Below are 18,101 nucleotides of genomic sequence, written 5' to 3'. Positions count from 1 at the left end.
GTGATTCAGGGATTGGGGACACAGTTCAATCTGTAGCCCCAGCCGTGGAGCAACAGTTTAGGTAATTTTTGTCTTTACAGGCAGTACTGTTTTGGACATCACATTGCAGGGAGTCATGGAGTTGGCCTGGTCCAGCTGCCTTGAGAGGCATAAGTCATAGGGTTTTCAGGTTAGAGTCTGTGTCTCCTGAGGCAATGTGTGCCTTTCAGTTCCTAAGAAACTGAGGCACTCACTCAGGCAGTGAAACCTTTATGCCGCCTGTGTATCTCTGATCCCTAGAAGTCATCGAAGCATACAGAAGCCTGTTAATTAATTTTGTGTACCCTGTATAGCCTGCAAACGTCATTGTATCCTGGCAACTATAATTGTATTGATCCTGGAAACTTCCATTATATTCTGTTTCTGATAAGATAAAAATTCTGATTGCTTGTAATAAACCTGTCTCAGCCTCAGTCTTGCTGAGACCCCTGCAACCAGACCTGTTGTTAATTTCCACCGATCATATCAGGAGACCCTAGCTCAGAATGTAAGCTTTGGCGCTTACATCACATAAATTACAGCAAATAATAATGGCTTTTGTATCTGGCTTCTTTCACTTAGCATGTGTTCCGATTCACTATTCATTTTTATGGTTTGACAGTTTTCAGTAGCATAGATCTACCATATTTTATTTATCCAAACATCAGTTGGTAGAATTTAGCATGTTTATTTTTGTGGCCACTATTAACAATGCTTTATGTACATTTGTGTACAAGTTTTGTGGTTAACCTATGGTTTGAATTCTTTCCCATTTCTAAATACAGCTTCTGGGTCATATGGTAATTCTATGTATAGCTTTTTCAGAAACCTCCAGGATGCTCTCCTAAGAGTCCATGTATTGTCACATGCCTACCAGTAGCCAAGGTCCAGTTTTACCACATTCTTGCCAACACTTGTCATCTATGCTTTTTGTGGTGCCTGTCCAGTGTGAGCTGCATTTTGTTGATGTCTGGTGGTGCTGAGATCTCATGTGTTTAGTGAACATCTTTGAGAGTGGTTTCTGGTTTGGTTTGACTTTTCTTTTTTGAGATGGAGTCTTACAATGTAGCCAAGACTGGCTTCAGACTCTATCCTATCAGCTTCAGCTGGGATTAAAGGCATGTGTTACATCTTGTCATGAATGTTTTATAATGAAAAAATTTAACTTCTTTATTTTGTGTGTTAGGGGTTATATGTGCCTGCATGTGGTGACCAGAGGTCAATGACTAGTGTCTTCTTCCTCATTTGCTTTCCACCTTATTTTTTTAGAATAATGTTTGGTTCTTTGGATGGCCAATACATGTATACAAGGTATACTGATCACATCAATCCATCGTTACCTCCCCCTAACTCCTCCTAGTGCCCTCAGTCTGTGTCTCTCTCAGCTTCATGTCCTCTTTCTACTATTGTTATTAATAACCTCCTGAGTCCAATTAATGCTGCCCAAGTGCACATCCACCCCATTTTTTTGCAACAGGGTCTCTCACTCATTCTGGAGCTCTCCAGTTAGGCTAGGTGACTGGCCAGCAAGCTCTAGGGACTGCCCTGTCTTCACCACCTGAGCACTGGGATTGCAGATGCCCACTAATTTATGTGCTTGCAAGGGATCAAACTTAGGTCCTCATGCTTATGTGGCAAGCATTTTACTGACTGAACCATCTCTTCAGTCCCCTCATCAGGAATGTTAAATGTTCTTTGAAAAATATGTACTCAGCTTCTTTGACAATTCTTTAATTTTTTTGTCCTCTATTATTGAGTCCCAAGACAAGCTCATACATTCTATGTACTCTTATCAGATATGTGATTTAAAAGCATTTCTCCCAATCTGTCTCTCTGCCAGTGTCCTTTGAAGAACAAATGTTTTTAATTTTGATGAAGTCCATCCAGTGCATTTATTTTTTCTTCTGTTGCTCATTGTTTTGTGTCATATCTAAGAAACCAATGCCTAATCTAGAGCCCAAAGATTTATGTCCGCAGTTTCTTTTAAGAATTTTATAGTTTTAGCTTTTACATTTTGGTCTTTGATCCTCTGTGAGTTAATATTTATGTACACTGTGAGGTCATATGCTGTTTTTGAAAACAAGTTCAAGTGATAAATAACTAAGAGTTTTAAAAGATGTAACTCTCTTTGATTTTAACTGAGGATTCTGTGATACTTTTTCAATGTAGCCTTTAATGGAAAGAAAATAAACTTTGAGCCCTAATAAGGCTGACGTGGTCACAATGTTCTTTAAAAAGTTGATGAGCTAAGAACCACCAGAAAATACTTTTGAAATTTTGGTTTTTAAAACTCACCTTCTTTCATTAAATATTTAACTTAATGAAGCCATGTTTTAGTATGTTATATAACTAATATTCTTACACACATTAAACACATCTTGCCTCCCATAACCTGTTTTTGTTTTGTTTTGTTTTTCAAGAAAGGGTTTCTCTGTGGCTTTGGAGGCTGTCTGGAACTAGCTCTTGTTGACCAGGCTGGTCTCAAACTCACAGAGATCCACCTGTCTCTGCCTCCCAAGTGCTGGGATTAAAGGCGTGAACCACCACCAGTGGCTTCTTTTTTTTTCTCTCTCTCTCATATTCTATGTCATTGGTTTAATCTAGTGGCCCTCAGCCAGGGCAGTGCTCCCCCGGAGAAGACTCAGCAGTGTTTGAAGATGGTTTGGGTGTCACAGTACATTAGAGGTCTGCTGGCCTCTAATGGCGCAGAAACCAGAGCGACTATGACCAAGGCATCAGAGCAGCTGCCATGACCCTATTGTCCAGATTAACACACCATGATGCCAAGGCTGAGAAACTGCCCCAGCTAACTCAGGGTCCTCTGGCAGCAAGGTCTGAAGGTGATGAGAGTTTGAAACCCCTTTACTACCTCATGGGTTTCTCTCATTACAGTACCAAGCCCCAATCCCTTCCTGCCACTAAAATCTTCTACAGTAGCCTCAGAGGGTGTCACAGCTCTGTAATTATAATATTGAGGAGGCAGACAGAGGAGGATGGCAAGTTGGACACCTCTCTTGGCTACAGAATGAGTACCTTCTTTAAAAAATAGAATAATAAAGCAAAAAAAAAAAACAGAAAGAATGATGAAACCCTTTATGGAGATGAAAATCCCTACATGCCTCTTGAGGGAACTCTCAGGCACTTACCCTCAGGGAATAACTTATTTCATATTTGTGTATCTTGGATTCTAAAGTATATTTGGCTAAATCCTTCTGTTATCCACATTTTGAATGACTGGTCTCCTGCTGAAGTGTATCTTATCTGATGATAGAACAATGGGAAGCTATCACTTAGGTCATTTAATGTCAGTGCTGCTGGAGAGATGGCTCAGTGGTTAGAGCACTGGCTGCTCTTCCAGAGGACCTGGGTTCAATTCCCAGCACCCACATGGCAACACACAACTGTCTGTAACTCCAGTTCCAGGCCCTCACAATACAGGCAAAACACCAATGTACATACAATAAATACATAAATAGCAGTACTGGACAATCTTGCACATCACTTAATTTTAACTTCCCTCAAATATGTATGAGACAGCCATCATCATTGTTGTTTGCATTTCGTAGCCATAGAAGCCATAGCACATGGGGTCAGTGGAGCTTGGTAAATGCCATTCAGTTGTACCACCATTAGTCCTTGTCAGCATTTAGACTTGATATGTGAGGCACAGGCATGTCGCAAAGCAGGCGGGTCACCCTCTATAGATAGCATGGATCACCCACTATGGATAGACATGGCAGGCGGGAAGGAGTACCCTTATCCACTATACCACAAGAAGCCCCTGCCACGGGATAGGAGTAGAACTCTACATCTATCTTTAGGAAGTGTCATAGGATCTGTACCTGCCTTTAGAAGCATGGCTCACCCGGAGCATCATCACAATGGATGCTGTCTGTGAATCACCGCTTCCAGAGAGCTGTTACTCTTGTGGCATTATTTGTATTATCTCAGATCAGCTCAGGTTTGTTTATCTGCCTGCTGGTCCTCTCCTCATAAAATACCCCGGTTCCCAATGTCTCTGCTGGTCTCTGGCCTATTTCCATTTGCACGTATCCCAGCCCTCACCTTTGAACCCCTTATCCCCCAGCCTTGCAAATTGTAGACCCTTGTGACTCAATGTGGAGCCACGCCCTGCTACTATTGAGACAACAACATGTGTTAGCCAGCGGGCAAGCGCTTCATAAGCAACCCATAGCTATTAGCCTGTGATCTCTCTCTTCCAAACTTTATCCCTGTGGGCATGCCCATCCTGTGTGTCTCTCATCCTCTCCTCAAGGGGTCTTCAAGAAAGGATAGAGACTGTTGTGAGTAACAAGAAATAAACACTTTGAGGAGACCATATTTGAGAATAAGCACTTTAAGAGAACCTATTTTTGAGATAGGAATGATACCAATTTAGCCAATTTGAGGGTGCAGTTAAGATTGCACCCCTGCCTCTGAGACATCCCCTTCTAGCTATCTGAATGTAAGGGGCACAGAGTGCATGAGGAGTAGAAGTGAAGTTTGCCTCTCTCCAAAAATCTGAGGGAATAACCTGGGTTTGTTCATGCTCTAGCCCTGATACTCCTTGGGCAGTCTTTCTGTGTTCTGGGCCTCAGTTTCCCCTTGAAGAGAGGGTTATGTACTATCTGGTCTCTAAGCATCCTTGGAGCTCTTATTTTTGATTCTTGACATACTAGGGGCTGACTCAGGTGAAACCAATTTGAGTGATGAAAATCCCACTAACTCGGAATCTACTTTGGTAGTGAACACACACCTGGAAGCCTCCCCGTGTTTGAAGAGAACACAGCACTTGGCTGATGTTGTCATTCTTGAGAGACCCAACTCCAGCGGTGTCATTTCAAATATTTAATAGGTCTCATGAGCACAGACCCACCAGAGTCCAAAAGGCCATAGCGACCATGGGCTGAGTGTGCCTTACCTGCTTTGTGGTTCTGTCGAGCCTTTCTCAGGCTTGTTGGGGATTTCCTTCTTTGAGTCATCTTCCATTCAAGACCCTACCAAGCTCCCTTTGGCTTCTCTCTCTCTGATCACTTACCACACTGTAGCATTCAAGCACTGAATAATTTTGCAGCCAAGTATTGAATTCCAAGAATCTCTCTATGCTCGGCATGTGTTGGCTGCCCTGTTAATGCCACACATTTAAAAATGTTACAGGTAGGGACACCACAGGACGGAGCCCCACAGCTCCTCTCTGCCCCTTAAGTGCTGTGTGACCTGGGACAAGTCCCAGCCCTTCTCCAGCTATCTGGTTCCTCACATAGAAAAGGAAAGGACTTGGCTGGATTCTCCAGCTCTGAGGTCCCTGCTAGTCTTTGTTGTGTTTCTGGAGAATTGTGTATCTATAGCTGCTGACTGCTCTCTCTCTCTTTCTCTCTCTCTCTCTCCTCCTCTCTCTCTCTCACCCGCCATCCCCGTCTTAGAATGCACTGCTCCCTGCAGGCCTGAGGCAGAAGGATCAGACCACCAAGGCGCCCACAGGCCCCTTTAAAAGAGAGGAGCTTTTGGATCACTTGGAAAAGCAAGCAAAGGAATTTAAGGACCGAGAAGACCTGGTTCCCTACACAGGGGAGAAACGAGGTACTAAACAACACGGCTCTTATGAGCTTATCCTTCCTGAGGCATTGCAGAGGACCACTTGTGTGTCCTTCCCTGTGTTGGGCCAAATGTACCTGGGCCTCTCTTGTGTCTTTCCTGAATAGGAAACAGCCCCTTCCCCCAGAGCATCATCCATGGTGTATATTCAATTGGGAATAGTTGGAGGAAAAACACTCACCCAAACAACCAAAATGTCTCCTCAGATCCTCTTTAACTAGGGTGCATTTAGCTATTTTTCATTAAAACCTAGCTACTTTTGAGAGGAAAAAGAAAGCTATTGCTAATGGCATCAGAATATGAGACCTAGACAAGGACCATTCTGTGGAAATGAGGAGCAAAGTACATAGCCCAGCTCCTTCTTTCTGACTCTGCCTTCTCTAAAGTCTTTTTCTGGCACTGGTAACATCCTTCCTTCCTCTCTTCTCTGGAGACTCTGCTCCTGCCACATACATCTAGAAGTCTCCATGGGATCATAGACACTCTGTGACTGACAATCAACCCTCCAGATCCTCCCTTGTCTTTTAGATCTTCTTCTTGCATGGCACTCTCTGCCTGGTTATTTGTAGACTCTTTGGAACAAAAGGGCGATGAATAGGGTAGACCAGAAGTCTGAGTTCTGCTCTTCAAAATTTACAGACTTTTTATACTACAAAAACTTGATATATGTCTCCAAGCCCTGAGTGCTCTTCCTTGCCAACAAACTCTATGTCCTCATGGGTGTGCCACCCTCTTTTGTAAGAGACACAGTGGTTAGAAATAACCTATAACCTACTACTTCCTACTGTGAGAGCTCAGTGAATTACTTCTGTTTCCTCTTCTGGCATACAGGGATGAGAAGAACATTTCCAGTCTCCTAGGGCTGTTAGGAGGATTGAGACACACATTGGCCCACCCTGGCACAGAGCAAATATCATGGAAGCATTATCTATGACTGCCCTGCTGATCTCGTTCCATCCGTACTGACCTCTCTTTCAGAAACATTGCCCCTGTCTCCTTTGACAAGGTGTCTGATCCCCTCTCTGATCCCCTCTTGGATATTTTCCATCTTAGGGACCTGGGTGTGTATTTCAAATTAGTTCACATACTGTCTTCATCTCCTTTATCATCATCATCTCTTAGGAACTGGTCCCTGAGAGTTGGGATATGGGTGATGTTTGCCTATGTGGTAGCACCAGCTGGCACAGGGGCTGCTGGCCTTCAGTAGTGCTGAACAGAGAGTGGGCTGGGTATGAGTTAAAGGTGATGAATGTGCACCAGTTCAGTGACATACTGCCTCAGCCCACAGGCCCATGAGTGTTCTGTATCTTGTCACATCCCCAGTACCCAACTAACACCTTGCACGTAAAAGGTGCCTCCTGAATATTTGTTGAATCAATACATTTGTTTTAGTTGTGTACCCCTGTTCCCACCTGCAAGAATATAAGCATGTTAAACCTGAGTCTGTCTAGAGCCGTCCCTTCTGTGTCCCTGTTGTTGTCAGCAGAGTGCCTGAAGCTGAAGCCTGACAGAATTTGAAAGCAGAGAGGCAGACATTGTGGAGGGATTCTAACCATCATAGGCCCCTGGGTTAGAGCTTGTCCAGGCTCTCCTGGAAACTGGAAAGTCCAAGAGACTTGTGAACCATTCGAACCACAAAACTTGGAAGAGTGCTGGTCCGAGACTTCTGGAGAGGGTAGTAAGAGGGGGCAGTGATGGTGGGGAGGAGGTTTGCTGAATGGACCCAACAAAGAATGTGTGCCTTAGTGATGTTTTCTCCCAAGAATTTGTGCCATAAGCAGGAATATCTGGCTCCCATAGTCCTACCTGCACATTTGAAACGTAGGTAAACAGAGGCTACAAGAGTGTCAGCAGCAGACCTCTGAGGGAGCAGTAGAAAAACTAGAATCCATTATGTTTACATTTGGCAGGAAGTTTAAAATGTCATCAAGAATGTAACTGGGGTTGGAGAGAGGATTTGGAGGTTGAGTATTGCTTTTCTTCTGGAGGACCCAGATTCAATTCCCAGCACCCACACGGTGTCTCACAACTGTCCATAACTCCAGTTCCAGAGGATCCAATGACCTCTTCTGGCCTTCAGGGGCATCAAGAATGCACACAGTGCACACACATCCATTCAACCAAAACACCCATGCACATAAAATAAAATAATATTTTTAACAGAATATAATTTATGGTAACTGAAAATCTTATGGGTTAAATAAGTAGAGATCTGCACAGAGGGGCTAGGGCCAGAGGCCCTCCAACTCTAACTGGTATCTCATGCCATTAGCTCAGGCTTTACTGAGAATTTAATACCCCACACTGGGCCCATATCTAGCTTAGGTTGAGGGGAACAGCACCCAGTCACCCCAAGATATGCTGGGAGCCATACACCTATGCAAACATCCTGAAGAATTTGGAGCAGGAGTCATTCCCATTCAAGTGGGGAGATCAGAATAGGATTCCATGCAGGATATTTTCATTTGAACTCTATTTGGCTTCATATGCTGGGCAGTTGAATAAACAAAACTGACAGAAACCTAGTTAAAAGCTGATCAGCCATCTGCCCAGTGCCAGGTATCAAGGTTCTCTCTAGCTTTTCATTCTGTCTCCCTTGTAATATATTTTTATCTTCATGGCCCATCTAGCTGCTGGAGTGCCAGCCATCCTGTTCACATCCCAGCTAGGGACAGAAAGAGAAGAAAGAAGGTTAAATCCCTCATATGAGAACCACAGAGTCACCATCCTCAGGGGAAGGGCCTGTAGCAGGGGGTTAAATATTTACTGAATGTTCATTTACACATTGCATCAGTTATGTTCACAGCCGACCTACAACCTCAGCTCTTAGACATTTTCCTTCCTTGTATGTTTTTGCCTTTGCTTGGAATATGACATCACCATAGAGTTTCTCATACATTTTCCCCCTAGTGATTTTATTGTGTGCTTTACTTGCAGAGGTTAGTGACATTTGCTATAAGAAGAGAACAAAGTAATCACTTCTGTGGAAAATAAGCACTGATCCCACATCAGGGTGGGTTTTTCTAGACATTCTCCCCCTATTCTCTTTTCTTTTCCCAATCTGGTTCTTTCTGTGGATAGCTTATTCTATCACCTACAAGTGAAACCAAACTCTCTCTCTCTCTCTCTCTCTCTCTCTCTCTCTCTCTCTCTCTCTCTCTCTCTCTCTCCTCTCCCTCCCTCCCTCCTCCCTCCCTTCCCTCCCCGTGTGGTGGTGTGTGTGTGTGTGTGTGTGTGTGTGTGTGTGTGTGTGTGTGGTGTGGGTGGTGGCTGGCTGCTGGCTGGCTGGCTGGCTGGCTGGCTGGCTAGCTTCTTTCACTTAATATGTTTTCAGAGTCAGTCATATTCCATAGTTGTTGAACCATTCATCCACAGATAGACATTTTGATTGTTTTCCATCTCAGTCTTTTAGAATGAAATATTTCTGTAGAAGTATAATGAATATTCCTATACAAGTATTTGAGGGTTTTGCTGTTGTTTCTGATTCAGGGGACAGGACCTAGAACCTATCACATGCAAGGCAAGTGCTCTATGACTGAGTCACATCTCCCCACACACAAGACTAGAGGCAGGTGTCTTACTAATTTGGCTGTCTTTGAACTCCTTGTTCTGTAGTCTAGGCAGGCTTTGACCTTGAAATTCTCCTGCGGCAGCCCCCTGAAAAGCTCAGATTATACACTTGTACTGCCAGGCCTTACTCAAGTATTTGTTTAAAAATCTGTTTTCAATTCTTTGGAGTGTATACCTAAGGATAGAGTTGAGGAGCCCAGTGATAACTCTTCGATCTTAGAGGAACTCCAAACCCCTATAATAATTGTACCTTTTTTTTTTTTCAGCAGTCCATAGGAGGTTCAATTTTTCTCATATTTTCCAACACTGATTCGCCACATTCCCTCTACAGCAGCATCCTTGTGGCTGTAAAGTGGTGACCAGTTAATCATCTTCACATGTGTCTGTTGGCTATGAACATATCCTCTTTGGTGCAATGTCTGCTCAAGTAATTTGCCCATTTTTAAGTTGGGCCATTTGGCTTTTTGGTGATGAGCTGTAAAAATTTATTTCTATATTCTTAAATTTTATCCCATTTATTTATTTTGTGATCATATGCATGCTTGCACCTGCATGTGTATATATCCCACAGTGTGCATGCCTGTGTAGGTCAGAAGGCAGCATGTAGATATTGGTTCTCTCCTTCTACCATGTGAATTCCATGGATTGAACTCAGGTTGTCAGACTTGGTGGCAATGGCACTTACCAACTGAGCCATGTCACCAGCCCTGGTTCTCTATTTTTGATACTAGACTTTTATCAGATGTGTGATTCGTGAACATTTTACCCACCCTGGGAATTGTCTTTGCACTTTCTTGATTAAATCCTTTGAGACATAAAACTTTCAATTTTGAATGTCCTAGATGGTATCTTTTGTTGATTGTGGTTGTAACATGATTCCATTGCTAATTCTAATCATGCTACTGTTTTCTCTAAAATGTCTTGGTTTTAGTTCTGTTAGGTCACTGATCCATTTGGGTTTTCTTTTTGCATATGGTGTGAGGTAGATCTAACTCCATTCTAACACATGTGAATATATCTAGTGACCCAGCACTTGCTGAATAGATATGGTGTATTATTGATAGTAATTTGCAAATATGTTTGGCTTGGGAAGGGCTCTCAATTCTGTTGTATTGTTTGTTGTGTTCACCCTTATACTAGTATATCACTAGCTTTGTGCTTATGTTTTGAAATCAGTGAGCACTAGGCTCCTAATTTTGCTGCTTTGGGGGATTGTTTTGGTTATTTGTGTGACATTGCTTTTCCATATAAACCTGAACATTAGCTTTTCTGTTTCTGTGGAAAAGACTTCTGAGACTTTGATGGGGATTGTGTTTTATCTGTAGGCTGCTGTGGGTAGTATTGCTAGCTTAGTATTACAAAGTTTCTAATCTATGAAACCAGATTTTTTTTTACATTATTTCTATTGTCTTTAATTTCTTTTATCAATACATCATAGTTTTCAGTGTACATGTATTTAAACTTTATTCCCAATTATTTTATTCTTTGGTTATTGCTGTGAACTGTTTTCCTAACTGCCTTTGCATATTCCTATTGCTGCTATACAGAAACGCCACTGATTTTATCCTCAGCATCAAACGTTGCTAGATTGATTAGTTCCCATAGCTGTTGTTTGTTTGTTTTTCATTTTGGGTGGGGTTTTTGTTTGGCTGGTTTATTGATTAGTTATTTTTTGGAATGTGGAAGTTTAGACTTTTCTCCATGTAAGAGTATGTTATTTGTAAACAGAAACATCTTCTGTTTGAGTTCCACATATTTCTCATTCATGCCCATCCACTCTAACTAGAACTTCTAGCGATAAAGCTGGGTATCCTAGTGTTGTCCTTGATCCTGGGGGCTTGTTTCCTTTCTTCTGTGAGGCCCATGTAGGGGGAAATGCTGACCACGCCTGAGATGGAGCCAGTCCTGTTCAGCCAGGCGGGAGAGGGAAAAGGAGGACTGCAGGCCTGCTTCCCTGGTATTTAAAGTCTTGCTACATCACTCTGACCACGCCCAAGTGTTACCTGTGTCAGCCCCCAAGCAGGCGTGGTCAGCATTTCCCCCTACAGCCCCAGATCACGGACAGCTGTTGTAGCAACTTTCTTCTGATTGCGCTTGCCCCAGACAGGGCACACATGCCTAATCATAGACTACTTGAACTCAATACCACAGACCAGTTAATTTACAAAGAAAAGACAAGAAGTTCAAAAGCAGGCAGCAGAGGCAGGCAGTGGTGGAGGGTGGTGTTCCTTTGCATTCTGATGTGGTGTGGAGGGCCTCGCTCAGGGAGACAGAAAGCATGGGTGCGCAGGTATATTTTCTTTCCCTTATAAAATCACTAATGCCATCCCAGGAGCCCAGCCTCGAAACTTCAACTAACCCTAATTGTCTCCCTCGAAGCTCCACCTCCATACCCTGAAGGTATAAATTTGGGGATGAGGTTCCCAGTCCACAAGCTTGCACTTTCTCAGGAATAAAATTAATTTTTTTTGTGATGGTTTTCAAACTTGATTTTTCACAGGAAATTCTTAATGATCTCCATGATCTTTAAAAGAATTTTTATTTTTTTATTTTGAGGTGTATGTTTGTGAGTAGGAATGTGAGTGGGAATGCAGGCATTGGAAGCCAGAGGAGGGTGTCAGATCCCCTGGAGCTAGAGTTACTGGCAGTTTTGACTCGTGGGATGTGGGTGTTGAGAATGGACTCAGGTCCTCTTCAAGAACAGTAGGCACTCTTAACCACTGAGCCATTGTTCTGCCCCCTCCATATCTTTTGTAACAACCGCTGGAATTCCCAGGTACAGACTTTTCCAACGTCTCTACCAGTGGATACACAGTGTCCACTCAGAGCTGTCTCATATCTCCCATGCCCACTTATGAGCATGACACTTTAAGAGTGGAAGGTCCACTAGGTGGTGGTTGTGCGAGCCTTTAATCCCAGCACTTGGGAGGCAGAGGCAGGCAGATCTCTGTGAGTTTGAGGCCAGCCTGACCAGGCTACAAAGCTACACAGAGAAACCCTGTCTCGGAAAAAAAAAAAAAAAAGGGGGGGGGGAGTGGAAGGTCCTGTGAAGCTAGGACGCATTTAGCTCCCTTTTATCCTTAACGATCTGCTGTTTTATATAGCTTGTTGAAGAATGTTTACAGGTTTCTCGCTCATATCAGAACCTTTGGTAAAGGGATCTCAGGCCCCAGTGTGGCCACACACCCTGACAGGCACCCTGTATGTTTGCAGGAAAGATCTGGGTTCCCAAGCAGAAGCCAATGGATCCTGTGCTGGAGAGTGTGACACTGGAGCCAGAGCTGGAGGAGGCCTTAGCAAATGCCTCAGATGCAGAACTGTGTGACATTGCAGGTAAGAGACATCTATCCCCAGGACTTCTGCCTGTCCTCCTGAAGGCCTCCATGTGGAGAGCCTTGACTGCTGCATTTGAACAAGAGTGCCCTCTCTACATCTAACAAGGAATATAATGATAAGTTTAAAAAATATTAAAAAATTCATTACCAAAAACCAAAATGAAGAAAATAAAGCTGAAACCATTCAAACACACCCTGTCACAGAACCACCTGTTGTTGCCATGAGTCCATTCCCCAGGGAATGGGAATGTAGTCCAGGAAGGGCCAGGATGAGCCCTGTCCTAGCCATCCCCTCCAAATTCTGCCTAAGCCACCTTATAAAGGGCTTGGAGCAAAGACGGCTGTGCTTTGAGAGCACCACCCTCGAATCTTTTATGTGCCCCACCCTCTGCACACTCGTGGGCCCTTGCTTCTCTATCATCTTCACAAACACTAAACTGCAGGCTGCGCCTGGCACCCCACCTGCCTCACCACCTGTGCTCAGTGAGTAGGCAATGCGGGGGAAATACTGCAGACCAGTAGCATAGGAGAGGAACAGGACGATGGCGGTGAGCTGGCAGTGAGTGTGGAGCTGGGAGAAGGGCAAGTTGGGCCCAGAGATCAAGTGAGTTCTGTGTCCTTAACAGAGGAAGAGGGCAGTGAGGGAAATACGGAGTTCGGTTTGTGGCCTGTGGCATCTGAGTTATCCATGGGCCACCCAGATGGAAACAGCTGTGCATGATGGTCTAGCATTCTGCAGGAGGTTTTACTTGGACATGATCAGAGGTGCCAGGCTTAAGGAAGAACACATGGCAGGTGGGGCCTGGGCTCAGGAATGGAGCAGGGCAAGCCTAGTGTGGGCCCATCAACCAGCCACAGGTAGGCAAGGGAACAAAGGACTGAGTGAAGACAGACAGACTGACGGTAAAAGATCCAAGAAGGTAGAATGGAGTTTCAGGCTGCCAGAGACAGTGGAGCTCAGGCCAAAGCCAGACAGGACTGCATCTGCCTCTGCTTCATCCAGTCTGCCAGTCTCCCCGGATGCTAGTTGCGGCTCTTAGTGGCACTGAGGCAAGAGGAGGGGGCTGCAGTTGGCCTTCCTCTGTTAGTTAGCAGGGCTGTGGGGCAGTGATTTAAACTGTAGTGCTGGTGACCGTAGGTGGTGGCAGTGAAAGCCAGATTGCAGGGACCTGGGGAGAGATGGGACAGAGTAGGCAGGTGGCCTCTTTTTCCAGATCCCCCTTTCCTCAACAGAAAGAGCTGGTGGTGAAAGACAAAAGCCACAGGGCTCAGAGAGTGGTTTTCAGTCTAAGCAGCCAACTGGTCCCAAGAGGAACCCAGACACACAGCTCAGGAGCCAGGTTGGCTTCACGGGGCTCAGTGGGTTATGTAAGATGCCAATGGGGCCACACTAGATCCTTTAGTGTGCACATATATTTCAGCCACCCCTCTTCCCCCACAGGTCCCTTGACTTCTGGTTAATCGGTGCAATGGAGAGTGGATACCTTGCCCTCCTGCCTCTAATTACTCCCCAGGAGCTGTTTTTATCTGGGACCTGCTCCTCTGAGCCCTGCATGATATCATTGTCCTCATTAGAGCACGTGGGGATTAGTAAATGACCGCTGTCAGAGCAGGCTCCTGCCCCAACTGCCTGAGCCTCAGCAGAGCAGCCCTCCGGTCCAGTCGAGCGTCTGGGCCTGCTCTTGAAAACATTTTCCTTGTTGTTGTTGGCACACTGTGATGATCTGCCTAAGATCCCAAGCCCCTGTGATGTCCAGGAAAGCAGCAGGAGGCTGTGTGTGCATCTCATTGTTAACTGACTGTCCTTGGGTGCCTGTCATTATTTGACTTTGCAAGATGGAAGCGTCTTTGGGGAAGGAGGCATGGAACATTTGCTAAGTGATGAACATGCCCCAGGTGCTGTGGAAGTAGCTCTGCATACAGCACTGTATTTATTGACCGTGACAAATCCTATGAAGTAAATTCTATTATTGTCCCCGTTTTACACCAAGACACCAGCTGCTCCTAGGGCCGTGTCAGAATCAAGGAGCTAAGATGATGCCAGGCTTTGTGGCTGTGGGTAAAAAACAGTCAGGCAGTTGGAAGCAAGCTGTCCTGGATGGCCAGAGGTGTTTGGTGTGGCAGGCCCACCAATCATTTTGGCCCAGAAGGTGGTTGGACTCTCCAGTATGGATGACTTAATAAAGGAAGAAAAGCCTAGAGAGAGACGAGGGGTCTGCAGGCTGCCTCTGGTCTACATGCTCTCCCCACGGGGTGTTTCAGTGAGCCAAGCCTTCACCAGGTTTCTCACACATGGCATCAGTCACCAGAGCTTTCCTACCCACTGGGTACCAGGCTGTGGACTTGTTCTGGTGAAAAATATCCTAACAAAGCAGCTCTGCCCACTCTCATGGAACTAGCATTATACAGGCAAATGAGGCATGATCAGTAAGAGTGTCACACTGAGTGTGACAGGAACAGGGAGTGCGAGTGGGGCACGTGGATTAAATGGTGGGGTCAAGGGAAATAAAGGAAGACATAGAAATTGAGTCAAAAATAAGACAATTGGGGTGATCTAGACAAAGTGGGGTAGAGAAGAGGAAGGGCCATGGTGGGATACTGGGTTCCCATTCAGGCCTGGGAAGTACTTACGTAGCAGTGTGATGCACTAACGCAGGAGTGACACAAAAAAGGTGCATCGTTGACATCCCATGCCCTCAGTTATTGAGTTGATATTCACTGTGGAACACCTGTCCTTTACTAGGATGAATGAGAGCCATTCTTTTCCCTCGGGGGCCCAGGAGGTATGTAGGAAGAAGACAGGCCAGAAGTATGTAGGTTTCAGTCTTAAGCATGCGTCCACAGGGTGCTGGGTAGAGCTCATGGGTCTCTGGCAATGCAAAGGTCTTGGCCTGCAGCCTAAGACTTTAGCTTAGAGGGGGACAAGAAACTAAAGGGAGTCAGCTGCAAGCGCTTGAGATTATCAATGCCTCCTACATCACTCAGGGATTTGGTCTTAGCTGGGTTTTAGAACCCTCGCAGTAGGGAAAGAATGAGGAAAGGAGTGGGGTGGGAAGAGCCAGCCTTTGGAGGGAGGGAGGGAGGGGAATTGGCCAGCCCTAGCTAGAGTGACCCCTGGTCATTGGTGGCTTCCATGTCTGTAAGCACCCATCCTCCTCTTGTTCTGAGACTGGGGGTGTGGCTTTTTAGGAACAGTTCCTAGCACCAAGTCCAAAGCCAGATTTTGCACCTGCACCTAGGATGTAAGAACACGCCTTGCAGCCCTCCACCCAGGACCACTCACGCCTGTGGCAACCGGAGAAGCCGGGGACGTGTGCTGTGATCACACTGCACCCTGAGTGTGGAATTACAAATGGAAGGAGCCCTGCCAAGGCAGAGAGAGGAAACAGAACTCAATGTTCTTTTTCAGAGTTCAAAAATAGTCCTTTTTGAGTTTTGAGGAAGATCTAGACTTTGAGAGAAAAAGAAAAGGGAAAAAGAAAGAAAGAAAAGAAATCAAGTTCCCTGGTGCTAAACTCTGTCTGGCTGAGATCTACAAAGAAGGAAGCAACACAAGATGTCAGGGTAGGGGTTTCTTTGCATCACTTACCCCTGGTGACAACGCACACAAAAAATGAGCCAGGGAGAAAGCCACAATTGTATCCTAGGGCCAGTAGTCCCAGGCTGGTGGTAGCCATTTAGCTTGTCACCCTCTCTCCCTTCTTCCCTCCCTCCCATTCCTTCCTTCCTTTCTTCCTTTCTTCCTTTCTTCCTTCCTTCCTTCCTTCCTTCCTTCCTTCCTTCCTTCCTTCCAAGAACCCTAATTTCCTCTGAGCTGCCAAGTGGGATCCTGCTTCTTTAGCCTCTTCCTGTATGCACATACCATCTCTCCAAATATGTTGTTAGTCCTCCAATTTTCTCCAGTTCAGGGACTATGTTAGACTGTAGAACTCTTAGTGGCCCAGTAGACACAGTACTGTCTTATATACTAGGAGCCTCTCTGCTGAGTCACATGGCAAACCATGTCCCTGTTAAGTGTGGTGAGGGTTGTTTGACAGCACCACCATCTAGAACAAGGATGCTTGTTCTAGAACACTGAACGTGCTAAAACTGTGAGCATTGTTGAGTGACTGCTGTCCCATGGGAAGGTAAGAGTTCGGCATTCAAGCACGTTCAGTTTTGCAGCTGCAGAAGCCAGAGAGACCAAGGAGGGAATGACTTCTACAAGGTCACTCAAAGAAAGTAGAGCAACCCAGGGCTCTTTACTCTTGGTCCCTTCACACTCCTCCGTGTCCCTCTCTCACCCATCGAAGGATACTGGAACTCAAGTGCCAAATACCTTTTCCCTTTTTATTTTTGTTTACTTATTTATTTAACTCTCTGTATGCTCTGAACTGAGACAGGCATCCAAAAAAAAAAAAAAAAGGAAGAAAGGAAGAAAGCAAGGAAAAGAAAGAAAGAGAGAGGGGGCAGGGAGGGAGGGAAAGAAAGAGAGAGAGGGGGAGGGAGGGAGATAGAGAGAGAAAGAGAAAGGAAAGGCGATGTATTTCATATGACCCCCACCTTGGCAAACCTGAGAACTCTGCTGCGTGGGGGCTGGAGCACCTCTCTGGAAGATGAGTGGAGTGATGTGACTCACCTGCTGCTGACTCAGCCTCTGCTCCCTCAGCCCACAGGGACACAGCCTAAATTAAAACCTCGAGAGCTGGAAAAGCAGCAGCTGTCTCTATCCCCAGCCCTCCTCAGTGATGAGCCTAAGAGCCAGCAAGGCTAATTTTAGCAAAGACTCCTGGGGTAAGAAGCAGAAGGGGCCTTGAGATCATCTCTTCTGTGGTTCTCAGTTCCCATTTGGGGCACCAGAATCACCTCAAGGAACCAAGCATAACTGTGTACTCCTGTAATCCCAACACCTAAGAGGCTGGGGCAGGAGGATCATGAGTTCAAGGCCAGCCAAAGTTATGTAATGAGACCCTATCAAAATGAAAAAAGAAAAAGGCATCCAAAGAAATTTCACCCATCAGTCCAGGAGTGAGCAGGACACCGATCGTGTTTTATAGCCCCAAGATGGTCTGCATATGCAGCCAGGGTTGAGAGTCTTGCATCACCCCTGGTTGGACACAGGAGGCTGAAGCCCAGAGAAGAATGACTTGTACAAGGTGACATCGAGGACATTGTCAGAACCAGAACTTGTTCTGAGTCTTCTTTAAGACCTGTCACGTTCTCTCTCTACCTAGAAACATATCTATTGAAATGGTTTAGAAATTTAAAAAGTCACCAAATATTTACCATATGCCTATTACATTCTAGAGGAAATGGGAGAGTAGTACTATTCCTCCCTGACCTCTGGAAGCCCATAGCCCAGCAAAGAAAGTACACACGTGTCCTGGAACCATGTTGCTCTGAGGTACACTGCAGTGTAGGAAGGATACCCGTATTGAGAGAGAGGGAGGAATCTAAGAATCCTCTGTAGTGGAGGTCTTTATTTATGGCTAAATAAAATATAGACTATCAGTTAAATTTGAATTTTAAATAACTTTTTTAGTGGGACCTGGTAGAGCAGGCTTGTAATGTCAGCTATTTAAGAGGCTGAGACAGGAGGATCAA

General features: G+C 45.1%; 1 protein-coding gene across 1 annotated transcript in view; it reads left to right on the top strand.

The window, feature by feature from the left end:
• Tmod1 (tropomodulin 1) overlaps window positions 1–18,101 on the top strand; it is a 55,903-nt gene that overhangs the window by 11,316 nt on the left and 26,486 nt on the right. Inside the window, exons 2-3 of the mRNA XM_035439888.1 lie at window positions 5,442–5,598; window positions 12,397–12,516. Coding sequence (XP_035295779.1) covers window positions 5,442–5,598; window positions 12,397–12,516 — 277 coding nt within the window. The remainder of the gene's footprint in view (window positions 1–5,441; window positions 5,599–12,396; window positions 12,517–18,101) is intronic.

This window comes from Cricetulus griseus, chromosome 2 (assembly GCF_003668045.3).
Source record: "Cricetulus griseus strain 17A/GY chromosome 2, alternate assembly CriGri-PICRH-1.0, whole genome shotgun sequence".
NCBI lineage: Eukaryota > Metazoa > Chordata > Mammalia > Rodentia > Cricetidae > Cricetulus > Cricetulus griseus.
This window is presented reverse-complemented; position numbering and strand designations above follow the sequence as displayed.